The 17156-nt window shown below is 52.0% G+C and overlaps 1 protein-coding gene across 1 annotated transcript in view; it reads right to left on the bottom strand.

The window, feature by feature from the left end:
- Nfatc1 (nuclear factor of activated T cells 1) overlaps nt 1-17156 on the bottom strand; it is a 105583-nt gene that overhangs the window by 87279 nt on the left and 1148 nt on the right. Inside the window, exon 2 of the mRNA XM_032885878.1 lies at nt 7747-8848. Coding sequence (XP_032741769.1) covers nt 7747-8848 — 1102 coding nt within the window. The remainder of the gene's footprint in view (nt 1-7746; nt 8849-17156) is intronic.

Here is a 17156-nt window from a genome sequence, read left to right as displayed (position 1 = left end):
AAGCTCCAGATCGACCCTCCGAGGCTTGCTATCCCATCATTATTAGGATTACTCTTACCACCTGGGCCCTGGGCGAGTGGAGGACAGAGCGCAGGAGCCAGGCTGAATCTCAGGTGCTAGGAGACCTGGGCTCTTGGGTTTCCAGCCAGACCCTAGAAGGGTCTCTGCCCTGTCTACCTGTTTCAGATTGGATGAGAAGGAATAAAGAAAACAGGGAGGACAGATGGAGAATATTTCCCAAGAGGATTTTTGTGAGAAAGGAACTGCATAGCCTCTCCTGCTCCTCCTGCCCCGGGGCAGGCTCGACTTCTGCATACCCTGCATTTCTCCTGTGCACCCAGCTTCCTCTTCTACACCGTGCTTTTCTCTAGCCACCGAGCGACGGCCTAGCAGCTGCAGCCGACCCAGACTCGTATCGCTGATGTTTTAATCATGAGAATGCTTTAGGCCACACCTGCCACGCGGCGTTACTTATGAAAAATGAAAACTGAAACAAACTAACACACTATCTGGAACACCGCGCAGGCGAACACCGGACAGAGCACACCGAAGTCACAGAAGACTTCTGCCTCGTCCTACATCTCTTGGTGTCCCAGTGGGGCGGAAATAGTTGCCAGTCAAGTTCTGAAAGTCGGTTCATTCTGTTCAATAAGGTGGCCACCTGCAGGGAAGCCACTGCCATTTATGGTTGTTTGAAGCACGCTCCCTCCCGTCAGCCATGACTCCCTGAGCTGTCGTGAGGCAGATGTTCCTCAGTGATCATGAGACGCAGAACAGTCTGGACACCCTGGCCCAGGGTTGGAGAACCCTGCACGCGCAGCCGAGGTTCTGCCTCCTGCAGAATTAACAACTGCCATGTGACCCCTATGCAACGTGCCTCAGCTCCCTTCCTAGCTTAGGAATTCTAGGCCATTAGTGTCAAGAGCTGCCCTGGGTTTCTAGATTCTAAGTTCTGGTTCCAGCAAAAGCAAGGTCATCATAGAAAGTTACCGCCTGTAGCTGGCCTGGGACTTTGGACACACAGCCACAGTCAGCTGCATGAGTTAAGCTGGGCATTTGCACAGGTCTCCGTCTATGTCATGCTCATCTGGGCAACCCAAGTGGCTCCTGTTCTGGAAGCAGCAGTTTATAAAGCAGGTGTAGAGCTGGATGGCCAGTCTATGCAGGAACAAGGTGCATGGCCAGTCCTATACCAAACCTCCTGGTGATGCTTGCATCGGAAGAATACACGCACATGATCACCATGTCCCAAAGGAAACCTTCCAACGGGGCTGGAACACTGGCCATCGTTGACAGTGACACACGTCTTGTCTAAGCTATTATGGCAGGTGAGTCCTCTCTGCCTTATGGGCGATTCACCTGGCAAAGGTCTGTAATAGTCCCTTGGACGTGGGACTTCAGGAGATCTGGTAAGTGTTCTCCTAATCCTACCCCAGATGCAGCTTCCCTGCCTACTATTCCAAGTACGGCGATGCCTGCCCCCAGAAGGGGTTTCAGAGTAGATGGCAAAAGGACAGACAAGGGACCATGGAGATGGCACCGTTAGCAAAGTGCATTGCAAGCACAGGGATGAGTTTAGTCCCCAGAACCCACAATCTAGGGGAAAAAATAAAGCCAGACCCATGAAGGCAGAAAACAGGTAGATTCCTTTCTGCTGTTCCCTGGCAAGCTAGCCTAGCCTGCTTGGCAAGCTCCAGACCAAAAAGAGTCTTTCTGTCTGTCCATCCGTCTGTCTCATTCTCTAGGGAATGACAGCTGATGTTGTCCTCTGGTCTGCACTTCCCCGTACATGCACACTCACACACTCAGGCACACATGCATGTATGCACACACCCACACCCCCACACACCCACACCCACACCCACACCCCCACACCACACCCACACACCACCACACCACACCACACCACACCACACCACACCACACCACACCACACCACACCACACCACACCATTGTCTCCAGCTGGGTTTCATCCCTAGGCAGAGATGTCGCTCCACAGGCAACCCCCAACTGTAACTACCAACGACTTCCCACAACTTTCCTCAGATAAAGCATGTGAGCAGAAACATGACTGCTTCATTTGTGGTCACTGGGGCATGTGGCCTTAGACACTTCCTCCCAGTCAGGTCTCTTAGCAATATGGGAAGTCTTAAAATTCAGACGGGGGAAGGCAGCAGAGGCAGAATAGTCCCAGACCTGACAGAACAACCTAGAACAGACACAGCCTACTCGCCCTCCTGGGGACATAAAGTTACATTTTGAATATTCTGAGACTGGCAACAATTAAGTCTAGATGGTTACACTTGAAAAGCCTGAGCTCAAAGCCTCAAAGATTGATGTCATCTTGCTCTCCCCCAAAAGGAGGAAGTGCACGAGTTCCGCTTTCTTTACAGAATGCTCAAAGGAAAACCAAAGGCCAGCAGCCCCCATACTGACAGAGCTTCGAGTTCACAGCCTCCTTGAAAGTCCGAACAAACACCAGGCTAGCTTTCCAGGCAGAATGAGGCAAGGCCCATTCTCCAAGTATCAAACTGTGAACGGACATGAGGAACCAGCCTCTCAGTCACCCTGTACCTCGGCAGAGGCACGAGGGGAGTGAATAGAGAATTCCATAGACAAACCTCCCAGGTCTTATATGTGGCATCCATAACCCCAAAGGCCCTAGAAGACAGTCCTATTCTCTAGGGTCTGTGAGTTCTCAGGCTCTGGCTCTGAAGCTCCCCCTCCCCCAACTATGTCCTTCCAAGGAGGGATAGGTTCAATCCTGCTCTGGAGCGCCTGCTGCCCCCATAGAGCATAGAGCACATTCGAGGGCTGACTCCACAGAACAACTAAGAGTGAGGAGCACACAGAGCTTACACGGGGTTCAGGCTTTAGGGTCAGCCATAGCGTCTGCCCTGGTTTTATCAGTTAGCATCTGGGCGTGTTCACAAGGGACCACCTTGGTTTTGTCAGTGATGAGGTAGCCGGACGGAGACCTGACACAGCCTGATGCTTCTTTCTCTGCAAAGCCTCCCTAAGATGTGGTTAGGATGACAGACACTTCTTCCCAGTCCCAAACTAGCCCTTCCTCCTCCTTCTCCAAGTCTCCAGGGATATCCAGGGTCTCTAGGAAGATGGGTATGGTACCCCACCTAGTGAGGCTGGCAGCTTGCTCTGCAAACTGGGGCAGGGACATCAGAGGCCAATCACAAAGCCAAGAAGAAACAACAGATATCTCTTGAGACCACAAAGCACATGACTGTGGACCCACTTGTCGCAACCTCCTTCTTTCCCACCGGAGCCTCTGCCTGGATGCCTTGTCTGTGCCTGTCACCTGCTGGGTGGGGCTGGCAGTCTATGTGGGCCCTCACATAGGCTAACTAACTAACTAACCAGGCACTAACTTTTCCCAGTCAGTAAGTTCCACTTAAGACCTATCTTTGAACACTATGCACCGTGGCCACTGGTTCGCTTGCCCTCCTGTGTTTTAGAGAGAGTCGGGGCCTTCCTAGACTCTTGCTTGCATCCAATCTACAACCATTATGGACCCAACGAGCCCACGAGAGCCAGAGACATGTATATTCTTGGCAGATGTCAGAGGTACAATTTGGCCAACAGAGCTCTGAGGTGGGCCATCACCCCTAAGGACCTGAGGACCCAGGAGCCAAAACTATCTTTCACTGATACCGTGCCTTCCCCAGGCTATGGGGACACCAGATTCACTGAACAGCTGTCCAAACCGAAAATCCCCAGATGAGAGTGGTAAGCAAGTGTGGAGGAAGGTAAGAACCGGATTTATCGTGACCCATCCACAGGCATATTTTATCTTATTCCCACTTAGGATAAACGCTGAGCTCTTCTGATAACCTCAAATGCAAGAGGACTTGTCAGACCTTTTGAAGCTAGCCCTTGTGTGGGTCATCAAAGCCACTGGTATCATCAAGGCGTCCAACATCACAGCCAAAACCCGAAAGAAACAGGGTCTGACCTAAACTGATTTGAACGCAGTGCCAGCCCCTTATCATCTGAACCAAGCCGCTGTCTGAGTAAAAGCTGTTGTTTGCCAAGTCTGCCCCACCCCCTGGGAGTTCTATCCTTTAGAAAGCAATGGCCGACCTAACTCAGCGAATGTGCCTCAGTGTCACGGACGCACTTAGTTGAAACGCTTCCGCTAGCCCCAAACCAGTTCCTCTTTCTCCGGATTCCTCATGTAACTTTGCCTTTCTATAGGCCAAGTCCAGGGATCATGCTGGCTGGGGACATTTAGACACTTCCCATGGGCCTGTCTCAGAAGGAGAGAAAATGCTACTGTGCAGAGCTGACCCGAGCTCTGTGTTCTGTGAAGTCTTGGCTCAGGATGGAATGGATCGATGAACGGCCATCTAAACTTCAGTTCTCTTGGGTTAATATGAAAGTTCTCTAAAGAGGCTGTGGATGGAGGGCGTTGGTGAAATGCCCGTTGTTTATGTCAACACGAGGACCTGACCTTGGGTCCCCAGATGTCACATAAAAGCGGGGTGCTGTGGGACGCATTTGTAACCACAGCACTCTGAGTAGGAAAGCAAGCAAGCGAATCCTTAGAGCTTCTCTGCCCACCAGCCTAGGCACGTTGGTGTGTTTCATATTTAATAAGGGATGCTGTCTCAGATAAGAAGGTGGGGAGAAATAAAGAAGACACCCAAAGTTAACCTATGACCTCCACATGTGCTCTCAAGCATACATAGACACAGACATATGCACACATGCACACATACACATGCATGCGTGCATGTGCATACACACACATATACTCACACAGACACACACATGCACACATGCATGCACACATGTGCACACATGCACACATGTACACACACGTGTACGTACATACATACATACGTACATACAACCACACACAATTCCCTAAAAGCTACCCTCTGAGAACTATATCCAGGAACCATCTCATGTAAACTGTCACCTCCAGATGCGCGTGCTCTGACACACACCCTTCCCACCTATGGGTGCCAGCACGCTGTCCCACACTGTCCCTCCTGGACTGTTCCTACCCACGCTCAGCAGGGACATACTCGGTGGCTCTACCTGCACAGAAGGTATCTGCCATCGGCGAGGCTCAAGCAAGTTCCCACGACCTCTGTGCCAGTTTCCCACAGCAACAGGCCGTTAGAGCCTGCATCTGAAACAGTGAAAGCCTTCGCCCTGTCCTTATTAGCTTCACAAATACAACTCAATTCAGTGGTAGCGAGAGCTCGGTGCCATTCCTTGCCCTGTTCTGTGGAGCTGACTGGAGCGCCCTGAATAGGAGAGGGAGTGGGTACCACAGAAAAGAACATCAAAATCCCTAAAGTAAAATGGCCCCAGAACAATAGGAGTTCCGCTCCGCGGGAAGCCCGCGGTGTGTTCTTTCTAGGCTGGATGGAGTGGAAATCCTGGAGAGGACACAGTGCCCGGCTGGGCGTGGAGGTGGATTCACACTGTGGGAATTCTCCAGCCCTACTCTAGAGAACGTGTGTGAACACAGCCTTTCAGGGGGACCTCCAAGTCCCCGCTGCCTGGTGCTTGTCCACCAAGAGCATCTGTGGGGAGGTGATGCTAGCTTCTTCACGGTGAGAGCCCAAACACTCCACATCATCACATGCCCTCCAGAGCTTCCAGCTGCCTAGAGCAGACATTGGTGAGTTTATGGAAACCCATTAAAAGGGACCAGGAAACATATTTTGAACCAAAACAGTGGGAAAAGGTGAACTTCAACCCCCAGGATGGGGCGGTGTTTGTTTGTGTAAGCTCATAGGAATGTAATGGCACCACAGCCACCCCAGGGGCTCTGAGACCATGAGATAAAGACCAGGGGATCACAGGCCACTGGGCCACGGTCAATGCTCCTAAGTAGAGGGAAAAACACAGCAACTGCTTTCCAGGGGCTGTACCACTGGCAGGCTGGGATGGGCAGGTAGCCAGCTGTGGGCCACCAGAAATGCTCAGCATAGTCTCTGAGAAGATAAAAAAAAAAACACACAAACCAAAATAAAACAAAACAAAAGAAAACGAAACAAACAAAAAAACAAAGAAGAAAAGAAAAGAAAAGGTGGATTTTATGTTTGAAGACATTTTTGCCATTTCCCAGAAAAAAATAATATAGGTAGCCATGGTCCCCAAGATCCTAATTTGTACTCTTAGCCCCAGCACCTCATGAGGGAGAAAGGACCTTTAAAGGTGACCAAGTTGGCATCACTTGCATGAGCCTAGATCCAGGTCTGAGGTGCTTAAGGGACTGAATGGCTGTGGCCCAGGGCAGGGTGGGGTGGGGGTGGGGGGTAGGGTTGATAGCTAGCGTAAGCCAGGGTAGCGTGGAGGAGGAACCAGCCACCACACATCCTTCAGTTTGAGCTTCCAGCTCCTGAGCTGGGGGAGAACATGTGCCTGGTGTAAAAGCCAGGCGACTGTCACTCCAGGCCCACATGAGACGCACGTGTGTGCCTGCAGCTTACCATGCATGTGTGTGTCTGATCTTAACTTTACGTACGTACAAGGTACACTGTCACTGTCTTCAGACACTCCGGAAGATCGGGGTCCATTACAGATGGTGGTGAGCCACCGTGTGGTTGCTAGAAATTGAACTCAGGACCTCTGGAAGAGCAGTCAGTGCTCTTAACCCCTGAGCCATCTCTCCAGCCCTGATCTTAACTTTAAAAAGCTTTTGCTGCTCTGCCTCCTGGTGTATTTTCGTTACATTTCTCTTCCCTAGATCTCAGGAGTTCTTCCATTAAGTCTCTATGCGCAACAATGACCCTCGCTCTCCACGCACCGCAAATTAAGAGTGTGATGCTGATGGCCGAGCTGAGAGGGGGCCAGCGTTGAAATATTCTTGGTTGTAGTTAAATAAAGGTCATAATGACGACATGTTGGGCACAAGAGTTCTTTATGGATTTTGGGCTCCTGACATGCTCTAATGACATGGCCAGCCCTCTGGGAGCCGCAGGTGCCTTAGTTCACGGATACATCCTTACTGACTTCACATGCACATCCAACAGCCCGCGTGGATGTTTTAATGCCTCAATGGAAAACTCTGGAGCAGAAAGCAAGGCTGCCAGGTGTCACACGTGGCACACCTGACAGGAAAGCTGTTTAGTTCAAAATAAAGGCACTGAGCTGGTTCAATGGAGCCGGTGAATGGCAAGGAGCCCTGCATCCCGTTAAAAAGAAAAGCCAACAGCTCGAGACTAGGGGTTTGTAGCACACTCTCGCTCCCTGTTAGCAGACGGCCAGAAAGACTGCGCTGCTCTCCCGGGAGGCTGTGCTGTCGTTGGAACACTGGTGAGCTCGCTGCTCTGAGGGACTGAGGAGCTGAGGGGCCCATCTGCCCCAGTGTGGTGATAGCGATGAAGGCATAGAAAGGAAGTGGGCGAGCAGGGAGCAGGAGGCAGAATGCACACAGGGGGATGGCTGCCTCACTCGCTTACTCCCAACACAGCTGTGCCTGTGTGAGGAACCTCGCTATAAGCAAAGCTATGGGGCAGCAAGGCACTCAGGTGCTGCGACCCTGACACCTTTGAACTCGGCCTCCAAAAGTTAGGGTCCCCTAATCTAGTTCAAGACGTCCTCCGAAGAGGGATAGGCAGGCGGTGATAGCCGTCACCACAAGAGGAGACAGAGGGGTCTCTCATAATTCCATTATCTCCAAAGAGAAGCCAGGGCAGGCTCTTCTCTAACATAGCCACACCCCCTACCCCTACCCATATGCCCAACTCTACTTGGAAGCTGCTTACCTCATGTATGACGTTGGGGATAGAGACTTGGGCTTTGCCCACTGATACGAGGCCTGTGGCACCGACAGATACTGCTCACAAAAGGCACCCTTCCGAAGGTGCTGGAAGGCGAACTCCTCGGGTGGGAAGTCAGAAGTGGGCGGTGTGGTGCCCAGGTCTTCCCCAGCCGGCTCTACCTTGAGGGCCACAGAGGGCACGTGCTCCAGGGCTGTCTTTCGAGACTTGATAGGGACACCGTCACCCAGGTCCAGGGTGCTATCAGTGGTCAGGGCGTTGATGGCCGCCACAATAGCAGAGCTGGTGTACTGGGTGGTGTTACCAAGCCAGGTGTCTTCCGTCACGCTGACCCGAGGGGAGCCATGGGGGGACGGTGTGGGTGAGTGGTGTGGTGAGCAGGAGGGTTGCCTGCCGTTGAGACTGTATTTGCGCTTGTTGCAGGGGGACGTGGGCCGGGAGCCACGGGCACCGAGCCAGCTCTCCTCGGTGACGCTTGCACGAGGAGAGGTGGATGGGGAGTGCCTTGGCGATCCCAGCAGGTGGCAGGCACCCAGGCTTCGGGGAAAGCCCTCCTCTGGGTCCGTGGTCTTGGGAGACACACAGGGTGACTGCCATGGAGAGGTCTGGGGGGATGCGTACGGGTATGAATAGTTGGACTCATAGGAGGACGCCTCAGAGTTACAGCTCCTGGAGGACAGGCTGCTGGCTGGGCTCAGGCAGGAGGGGTCTCTGTAGGCTTCCAGACTGGGCAGGTGCAGGGTTGCTGTAGATGGTGACCGCTTGCAGCTAGGAAGTACGTCTTCCACCTCCACGTCGTGGAAAAATTGGTTGCTGCCGTGGTGAAGGCCCAGATAGGAGGTGATCTCAATTCGAGGACTCTCCAGAGTTGGGGCCCCGTTGGGTCTCGTGTTGCCGGAGGACAGGAAGTATCCTGAAGGCCCACTGTCCACAGCGCCCCCATAACCAGAGGGATGATTGGCTGAAGGAACAGCTGAGATGCCCGGGGTGGACGTCTGGAGGTCATGGCATGCCGCTGGCAAGGCGGGGTGTGCTGTGGGAAGGGGCAGAGTTGAGGTGACGCTAGGGGACGCATAACTGTAGTGTTCTGGAAGAAAGAAGAAGAGACAGCCGTGAGGCCAGTGAGCAGCAGGAAGCACATACTCACAAAGGCAGTGAACCCAAGACCTGGTGCCAGCCCTGAGGACTCCAGGCCATAGGCGTAGCCTTTGGGAATGTCCTGAGGTCAGACTGCTGCAAGGCCTCCTGCTAGACTACAGACCTTACTCTATACTGGCACAGCAGCGTTCTTCAGACAGATGTCCCCCGCCTAATGTCACAGGGCTGACTTACTGTCTACTCTCTATTCAAACTCCACATCCCCTAGCCAGTTGTGATTTCAAATCCTTACCCAATAGCTGAGTTGCACCTCTCCCCCTCCCCTCCCCTCCCCCCCCCTCCCCCCCCCTCCTCCTCCCCCCTCCTCCTCCTCCTCCTCCTCCTCCCCTCCCCCTCTCTCTTCCTCCCTCTCTCTGGCATATATCACAAGTTAACACAAAGTTTTATCTATCCATCTCTGGCCAACAGAAGCCAGCTTCCATAGCAGCAAGAAACGTGCCTGCCCCATGGTTCACGGCTGTCTGCAGAGCCTCAAACACAGCCCAGCACAACACTTCTGCAGTTCTGGTATCTCAAAGGCTGAGCGAGGCAGGGCTATTTCAGATTCCACCTCGCGTGTTCATTTTGTCTCATGAGTAGACAGACTAGCACCTGAGAGGCAGGCGATGGATGGACAGCGGCAGAAGGAAGGATGGACAGCAGCTAGACAGACTGCAGAGGGAAGGAGGAAGAACGGTGGTATGTCGGTGGAGGGAGGCGCTTCAGACGTAGGGATCCAGGTGTTTAAATAGGTTTTAAGAAGCAAATGACCACCAAGCAGGCCAAATGTTTGACTCCGAAGAACATACCCGAAGGAAGGATGGCAATATGGATTCTAAGGTCGCTCTTGTAGCTACCTGAGGCTGGCTGGTCCCTGGAAATCTACCTTCCAGAACTTCTAAAACAAAACAGATGCTTCTAAGGCACGCCCTAGATCTCGCAATCATTGTGTGCTAATTATACTCTGATAAGCACGTTTAAAAAGTCATTGTTATAATTAGTACTCAACAGGAAAGCCATGCTTCTGGATTTCTTATTGGGAGAGGCTCTCGCATCGCAGAGCCCATTCTCATGTGTCTGCAGACAAGCAGTTCCAGGTCTCTGAATAATGGAAATGAGCCGGAGGAAGTCCTAGATCCGAGCCAGGCTTCAGTGACTGGCTGGGAGATGCTGTGTTCAAGGACGACGCTGCTCTCTGCTGAGCCCTGGCTCAGAAACCAACAAGGGAAAACTCCAGAAATATCATGGTCTCCAGGCACCAGCCAAACCCTAAGATGCTTTGTAGAGGAGCAGGCCAGGCCTCAGCTAGGTTAGGAAGTTTCCACGATTGCTCACTCCCAGTCTTCGACCGTCCCTGTGCAGACGGCCCACAAACCCTCTGGGTACACAGCAGCCTCTTTATGAGGTGGACAAGAGTCCCACTCCAGTGTCCCACTCCAGCGAGAGGACATGCTGCAGTTAGTTCTCCATCCCTGGGTCACAGAGACCCTCTGGCAAGGCCTGAACCGAGACAAAGAGGAGAATGGGGACAGCTAGAGGCATCAGAAGCAACGCAAGGCAGGGACCTGCATCTGTGCCCAGTGGATTCACTAACCAAGGCTGTGGTTGGAGGGTCCTTGTCATACGAAAGCACCATGTCCCAGGAGGCTGGAGCCTAACACTGAAATGACACTGTTCTAAACAAAAGCCACTTTCTAGAGAGAGTAACACTTCTGGAGAGACGGGATCGGTGGCTGGTGGCATCTGGGACTTTACTAGAGGTTTTTGCTGGGTTCCTAAGCTCAGGTTGATTCTATAAGCACTGGACCTGACTGCAGAGCTGTCCACTGCCAGTAACCCCGCTTCATGTCCAGCTAAGTAACCCAGCCTCAGACAACAGACACAGGCCACTCCACTCCCCCAAAATGCAGCCCCAGGGAAGACTGATCGGTGGTACAGGCTGTCCGTAGTACATAATGAGAAAGAACACTAGTGCCAATGATCCCAGTTGATAAAGATAGGAGACAGGTTCAAGTACAAAAGCTTAAAGACTGAAGGCTGGTTGGTGAGCCCAAAAGATGGTCTGGCTCCTCTGTGAGGTCACCAACTGAAGAGTCTGGAACAGGTTACCAGGGACCCTATTCAAGAGCAGCAGTACCAGATACCTATGCCCAGAGCTGTCTGCTCTGCTGTTCTCACCAAAGGCTTTCTAAACATTCATTTCAGCAAAAGGAGGGAGGAGGAGGAGGGGGGAGAGGAGGAGGAAGAAGAGGAGGGGGAAGGAGGAGGGGGAGGAGGGGGAAGAAGAAGAGGAGGAAGAAGAAGAGGAAGAGAGAGAGAGACACATGGAGGAGAAAATAAGAGAGAAGAGAGTTCTCTGTGCATCCTATGTTTTTCTGTCCCATACAGATGACAGACACAAAGAAAGACATTGCTGGAGAGATCTCCCTGAGGTGGCCCAGCACTTCCCAATCTAGAACTTTCTATGGAAAAGTACAGTCAGTGTTCCACAGCCCAGAAGATGTGGCCAGCATCTGCTCATCTTTGGGTAAGAAGTCAGTTCTTAACTAGTCAATCAAAGGCAGGAAGTGTAGAGTGAGGACCCCAACATGTCACCACGCTATTGCTAATTACAGTATTGATAAAAGGGAGGAAGGATTGATCCCAGCATTCCTTTCTTTGATGCTGGTGTCTCACAGTCTTGGAAGAACGCCTGTGTCTTTGCTCCGCCTCACCTCTGAACTTGGATTTCTGGCTTGGTACTGCCTGAGGTACCACACCCTCTGAAGCACGCCTCTGTCAGGAAGTAGCTCTCTGTCTTGCTGCATTCACATCCAGCTAGGCCTCTTCTGGGCATCTCCCAAGGTCTTCAGAAATTCACACACCCACCACCACCCACAGATGGGCGTGTCCTTCATGACCCCACCCGCTCATCGCCTAAAGGGGCCCCTCGGGATTACATCATCTGTGCGCTGTTCTCCAGCCTTCTGGGCCTCAGTACCACCACGGTTCAGAAGGGTTCGATACCAAAGCCCAGGGCACGGTCTCCAGCAGATATTGGGCACACAGCACAGCAATTCAAACTTCTGCCAGAGGCACCACTTCTAAACGAAGGTGCTCCAGGAACACATCCCGAGAGTGGTGGCACCCGTACCATATGGGTGTCATGGGCTGCCCAGACAGCACCCAGGTAAGATGGCCTCAGAGGCCCCATGCAGGCAGCTCATCTGCTTGGGAAGTCAAGTCTTGCCAATGGTGTATGCTGCCTCATGGTTCTAGAGCTCTGTGTGCTGTATGAAGCCTGCCAACGCACAACACTGGGCTTCCGGGTTTGGAGTGGGCTTAGCGGTTAGAAACACTTGTCGCTCTTTCAGAAGACCTGGGCTCAGTTCTTAGCACTCCCATGATGGTTTACAACCATCTGTAACTCTAGTTTCAGGGGTTCCGATGCCCTTTTCTGACCTTTGCAGGCACGTCTGTGGTATATATCTACACATGTAGGCAAAACACTCACACATTAAATGCATCTTTAAAAAAAAAATCCGTTTCATCTTAAGGGAACCCAACTCCAGAAGAAAAGGAAGTTCGAGGCTAAGGATCATGGGAGACATGGGCAGCATAGCAGCTGTGCACACACGGGGAAGGCTGAGCCCAGTGCCTGTCCAGATCTCCAGATGCTGAAGACCCAAACCAGTCCTACGTGGCCTTGAGCTGCCAGGTTCCAAAGGAGGCACACCTGCAGTTGGGCAGGGCCCGGTTCCTGTGTTCTCTCGCCCAAGTGAAAGATTCCTATTTAATCCAGACCAGGGCTGGCCCCACAGCTGACCACCTTCTGTTGAAGGGAAGGGAAAATTGGAAGAGTTCTCTAGAAAGTCCTAGCAACAAGCCAAGTTTAAGTCCAGCCTTGACACCCCTGCTTCAGTGTTTAGGCTAAGGCTTCGGCCGCCTGGGGTACTGGAAGATTCCAGAAAAATGGCATCAGGTAGACATACGGCAAATCTCTGCTTGTCTCCTCGGGTCTGTCTTAGCAACAGGGCGTCTGAGGCCCAGAGAATGAGGAAGGAGGAGGTCTCTCTCTCTCTCTCTCTCTCTCTCTCTCTCTCTCTCTCTCTCTCTCTCTGGGTCCAGCCAGATGCAGAAGAGGAAGTTGTGGAAAAGACACGTGGCCCCAGGGACGTTACAAGAGTGGCCTTTACTTTAACCAAAATGTTTGAATAAGATATGATTCAACAGGGCAAAGAAAAAAAATCCATAAACCATTTATTAAAAAACAGAAATGGGGGTTGGGATACAGCTCGGTCAGGAAGCACTTGACTAGCCTTCAAAGAGTCTTGGGTTCAATGCCTAGCATCACATATGCACACATATTTACCCATAAGCCCAGCGCTCAGGAAGTGGAGGCAGGAGATGAGGAATTAGAAGCTATCCCGCTACACGGTGAGTCTGAGACTAGCCTGGGACAACACAAGACCCTTTCTCAAAAACAACACATTAAAAGCAAAACCAATTAGCTCACACTTGGATTCCCTGGGTCAAAGTCCAAAACAAAAGCTTAAATGCCTAGAACCAGTCTGCGAGAACCATCTGCCCTCTCCTCAGAGTCCTCTGGAGCAAGAGTGCCCACTTGACTCCATGGTGAGCTCTCTCTCTTGCTACAAAGCCTGGACCAGAGGGGGCAGGACTAGCCCTCCACATGCACCAACTTCCACTTCAAAGGGTTCACTCATTGGGTCAATCGGGAATGCCCAGCTTCCCAGGAAATTCCTTACCAATCCTGAGACATTGGGGCTGATTACGTAACATCAGATGCTGAGGTGCCTGGCAGCCTGGCTTTTGCTGAATGGGTCAGTGAACTTGAAGTGTAGGAGACCATGGTAGACAAGCACAAGACCTCCCACAGGTCTGTTATGTCTCTGTCAGGTAACTAAAAGGAAGGTGCAGCCATCACCTTGAGGCATTCAGTCTTCCACAGTGGTGCAGCTAAGGTGCTGGCCAGCTCCCACCAGCTTCAGCACACTGGACAAGCTGGTCTTCCTGCAGCTATACCAGGGCATTGCACGCCACAACAGCACCTGGTGTCTGTCCTCTTAAGGCATGTGGAGAATGCCTGCTGCCCACCAGGAGATCTGTGGCTCCTGCTGGGAAATCCCTCTGTAGGTGCTCTAGTTCAGGGCACTTGGTATTTTACCTAGGGTGAGGAAAATGTTGTGTGTCTGCCACACCACATGCTGTGTGGCACTGCCATCGGCATGGCCTTCGGAGCCCCCACCCAAACTCATTGTTCGCAGAGCACAACGCATCAGAGCCAACTTTCACCGTTTTAAGCCTTTCCTGGAGCTGCACTGTGGGACTCGAAGCTAGAAATAGAACCAGGAAAATCTTGCCAGCCAGGTCCTGGCCTCCGATGCTCGCCCACCCTGGTCTTTCTACAAACCATAGAGCCTTCGGGGTTTGGGTGAGGGTGCAAGTCTCCATCCACACTTAGGGATGAAATAAAAGAATACAAAAACAGTTCCGGGGTAGCATAGTTCTTGTGCTTACTCGGTGCATTGGACGGTGCTCCCTAATGGGGACAGCATGGAGACTGGGTCAGTCCTGACATGTGACAGACAGCAACAGGTTCTCAATACTGTCATGCAATGATGTGCCGAAGGGAGATTTACAGCGCAGAGATCTGGGCTCGCTGGAGCAGCAGCAAATGTCACCCAATGATCCTCAAGTAAGCTCGCTACAGTACGCCTAAGGGTCCTATGTCCAGTCTGGGTCCGAGTCTTTCCTCGAAGACCTCCCGACATTCCCCCAGGCGCAAACTAAAGCCCTACTTTCCCATGGGTTTCCAAGGTGCCTCTGCTTAGCCGAGGGCTTCTTTTGAAAACCTGATCCCGAGCTAACATATCCTGCTGGCATCAAGGTTTGTCCTTGATTAAAACATCTATAGAACTTGAGCTCAGTGGGGCAAAGACAGAAAAGCCCTTTTCCAAAACCGCCAAACCTTAGCATTCTTGGGGGGCTCCTGGGGCAAGGCCCACTCCTCCCATGGACTCCTGTGGTGGGAATGACCAACCAACACAGGCTCCCCCACATCCTGCTGAAAAGAAAAAAGGTATGGCCCTCGGCAGAAAACAAATAGAGAATAAAAACTCTTCCGAATCCCATGAGGCAAAAGCCCCCTTTCCACTGGTACACTGTTTAAGCCTGGAGCTGGTGGGCAGAGCTGTCTGGGCCCAGGCCTTGGCCAGTTTCCTCTTGAGTTACCACGGAGACAGAACTAAGCGGTCAGGCCAAAATAACTTACAAAACAGGAGCCCTGGGGCGGGGACAGGCACACCCGCCTCCCAGCTGACGAGCAAAGCAGCTATTTCCTGAGCCCCAGAGGGGAGACTTTGGCCCTGCCTTCTCCCCAAAAGACAGACCCCAGCCCACTGGTTGGCAGGGTGGATACAGAAGGATGCCTGGTCCTAGAAGAGAATCTTACTCGGGTCTTGCTCTGCCCCAGACTGCTTACTTTAAAATGTTCTCTTTCTGCTCCCCTCACAAATGCCTTTTGTATTTCTACCACTGGCACCTGCTGTGTGCACTTTGGAAATAAAACAGAAGACAGTCCTTCCCTCCTAGCAGCCTAGTAAGGACCAGCAAGACGGGGGTAGGAGCAACAAAGGCCCCGCCCAGGCCCACTGCAGCCCAGCCTGTCCTCTATGGGTGAATTGGGGGAGGGGCCGTGTCCCCTTCATAGGGCACTGAGGAGGTAGGCTGTGCAATGAGGTAGCCATGTCCTCTTTCATGACGTGGGTTTGTGTGTTCAGTACCAGACGCAGACTCAAATATAACTCTGTAATTGATCTCAGAATTGTTCAGTCCTTCCTGAATTGATGTTTGGACCCCGTTCCAGATAACGTGGAGCCTGTTCTACTGTTAGTAACTTCATATGACTGTGCAGTTTAAATAATGTAACTGGACAATTGATAAAATGTAACAACATTTAGTATTAGTAATAAGAGACAAAAGCCAGAGTCAGTCAGTCTGTCTGTCTGTCTGCCTCTGTCTCAAAAATGACGAGTGTAACCTGTATTATACATGTCGCTCTCTAGCCCTTCTTTCAATACTGTAAAAGGGAGAAAACGTTCTTCCCGAGGCTGGCCCCCTTGCCCAGGGCTCTCTCCAGTGCCCTACAACCTGCAAGTGCTGGGCTTGCACTTGCCAAGTAGAAGTCAAGATGTAGCATCTTGACTTCACTGAGGCAGTGACTCACAGCTCACAGGGACATCCACGGGCATGTCCCTGCAGCTTCTCTGCAGTTCTAGGGAGCACTCACCTGTGTGCAGCTCTAGGGAGTGCAAGGGAGCACTATGTTATGGTCACAGCTGGCCTGGGCATCGGTGAGACGCAAGGCTTCACCTTTCTACCTGATCGACTTCAAAGCAAAACCCTCACAAGCATGTCTGAGGAGCATGGTTCCTCACATGTGTGAGGGGAGGAGGCCACCTAAACACATTTGTCACCCAAAGTTCAAGGAGACACCTATTTCCCAGGCCAAAAGAACAGCCTGGGGCTCGCCAGAGCCCCTACCGTATCTCCTTCATGAATAACCACTCAAGCTGACTTCCTCTGTGCCTTCCATGAATGGGCCTAGACGAATCTCAACTTTGCTGTTCTGTGTCCCACCAGTACAGCTCAGAAAGACGCGGTGAGAACTGCTGGGTCAGCTATGAGTTGGAGACTCTGGTGGGGCTGGGGACTCAGATCTACTGATGTTTTCCCCAGAACGAAGTGCAGCACCTTCCCCTCAAGGCTCTCAGTGCTGAGTCTATGGAGATGACTACCAAGTTTGCAACTTCCCAGGTAACTCTCTCCTCTCCCCAAGCAGTCCACAGGCCACCATGAGGTATCAAATACCACCTTTAGATCTTTGTGTCTGTCCCCAGTGTTGGACCTGTAGTCAGTTGTCCACTCGGAGTAAACAAGGCCACACAGGAAGGCTGTGAGGCCCTACCCAAACAGCAGGTAGCTTGGAGAGTCCAGGAAGACAGACAGGAGCTAAAGGCATCATAAGGGAACCAGAAGTACAGTGGTGCACACTCATCCAAATCCAACATGGAGACCCTAAGGGGACGTCAAGAGTAAGCTCTTCTGTCTGGAGCTTGAGAGCTCTGGAGAGAACTCAAAAAAAAAAAAAATGCCCCATGCACTGACACAGCAGCTAAATCCATACCCCGACCCCACAAAGCAACAGGGCCAAGAGCTGTCAAGGGTCTCCACGTCTAGCCCCAGATCTCTTCCCA

Source organism: Rattus rattus, chromosome 15, assembly GCF_011064425.1.
Source record: "Rattus rattus isolate New Zealand chromosome 15, Rrattus_CSIRO_v1, whole genome shotgun sequence".
NCBI lineage: Eukaryota > Metazoa > Chordata > Mammalia > Rodentia > Muridae > Rattus > Rattus rattus.
Note: the sequence above shows the minus strand (reverse complement) of the source record. Positions and strands in the feature narration are given on the sequence as shown.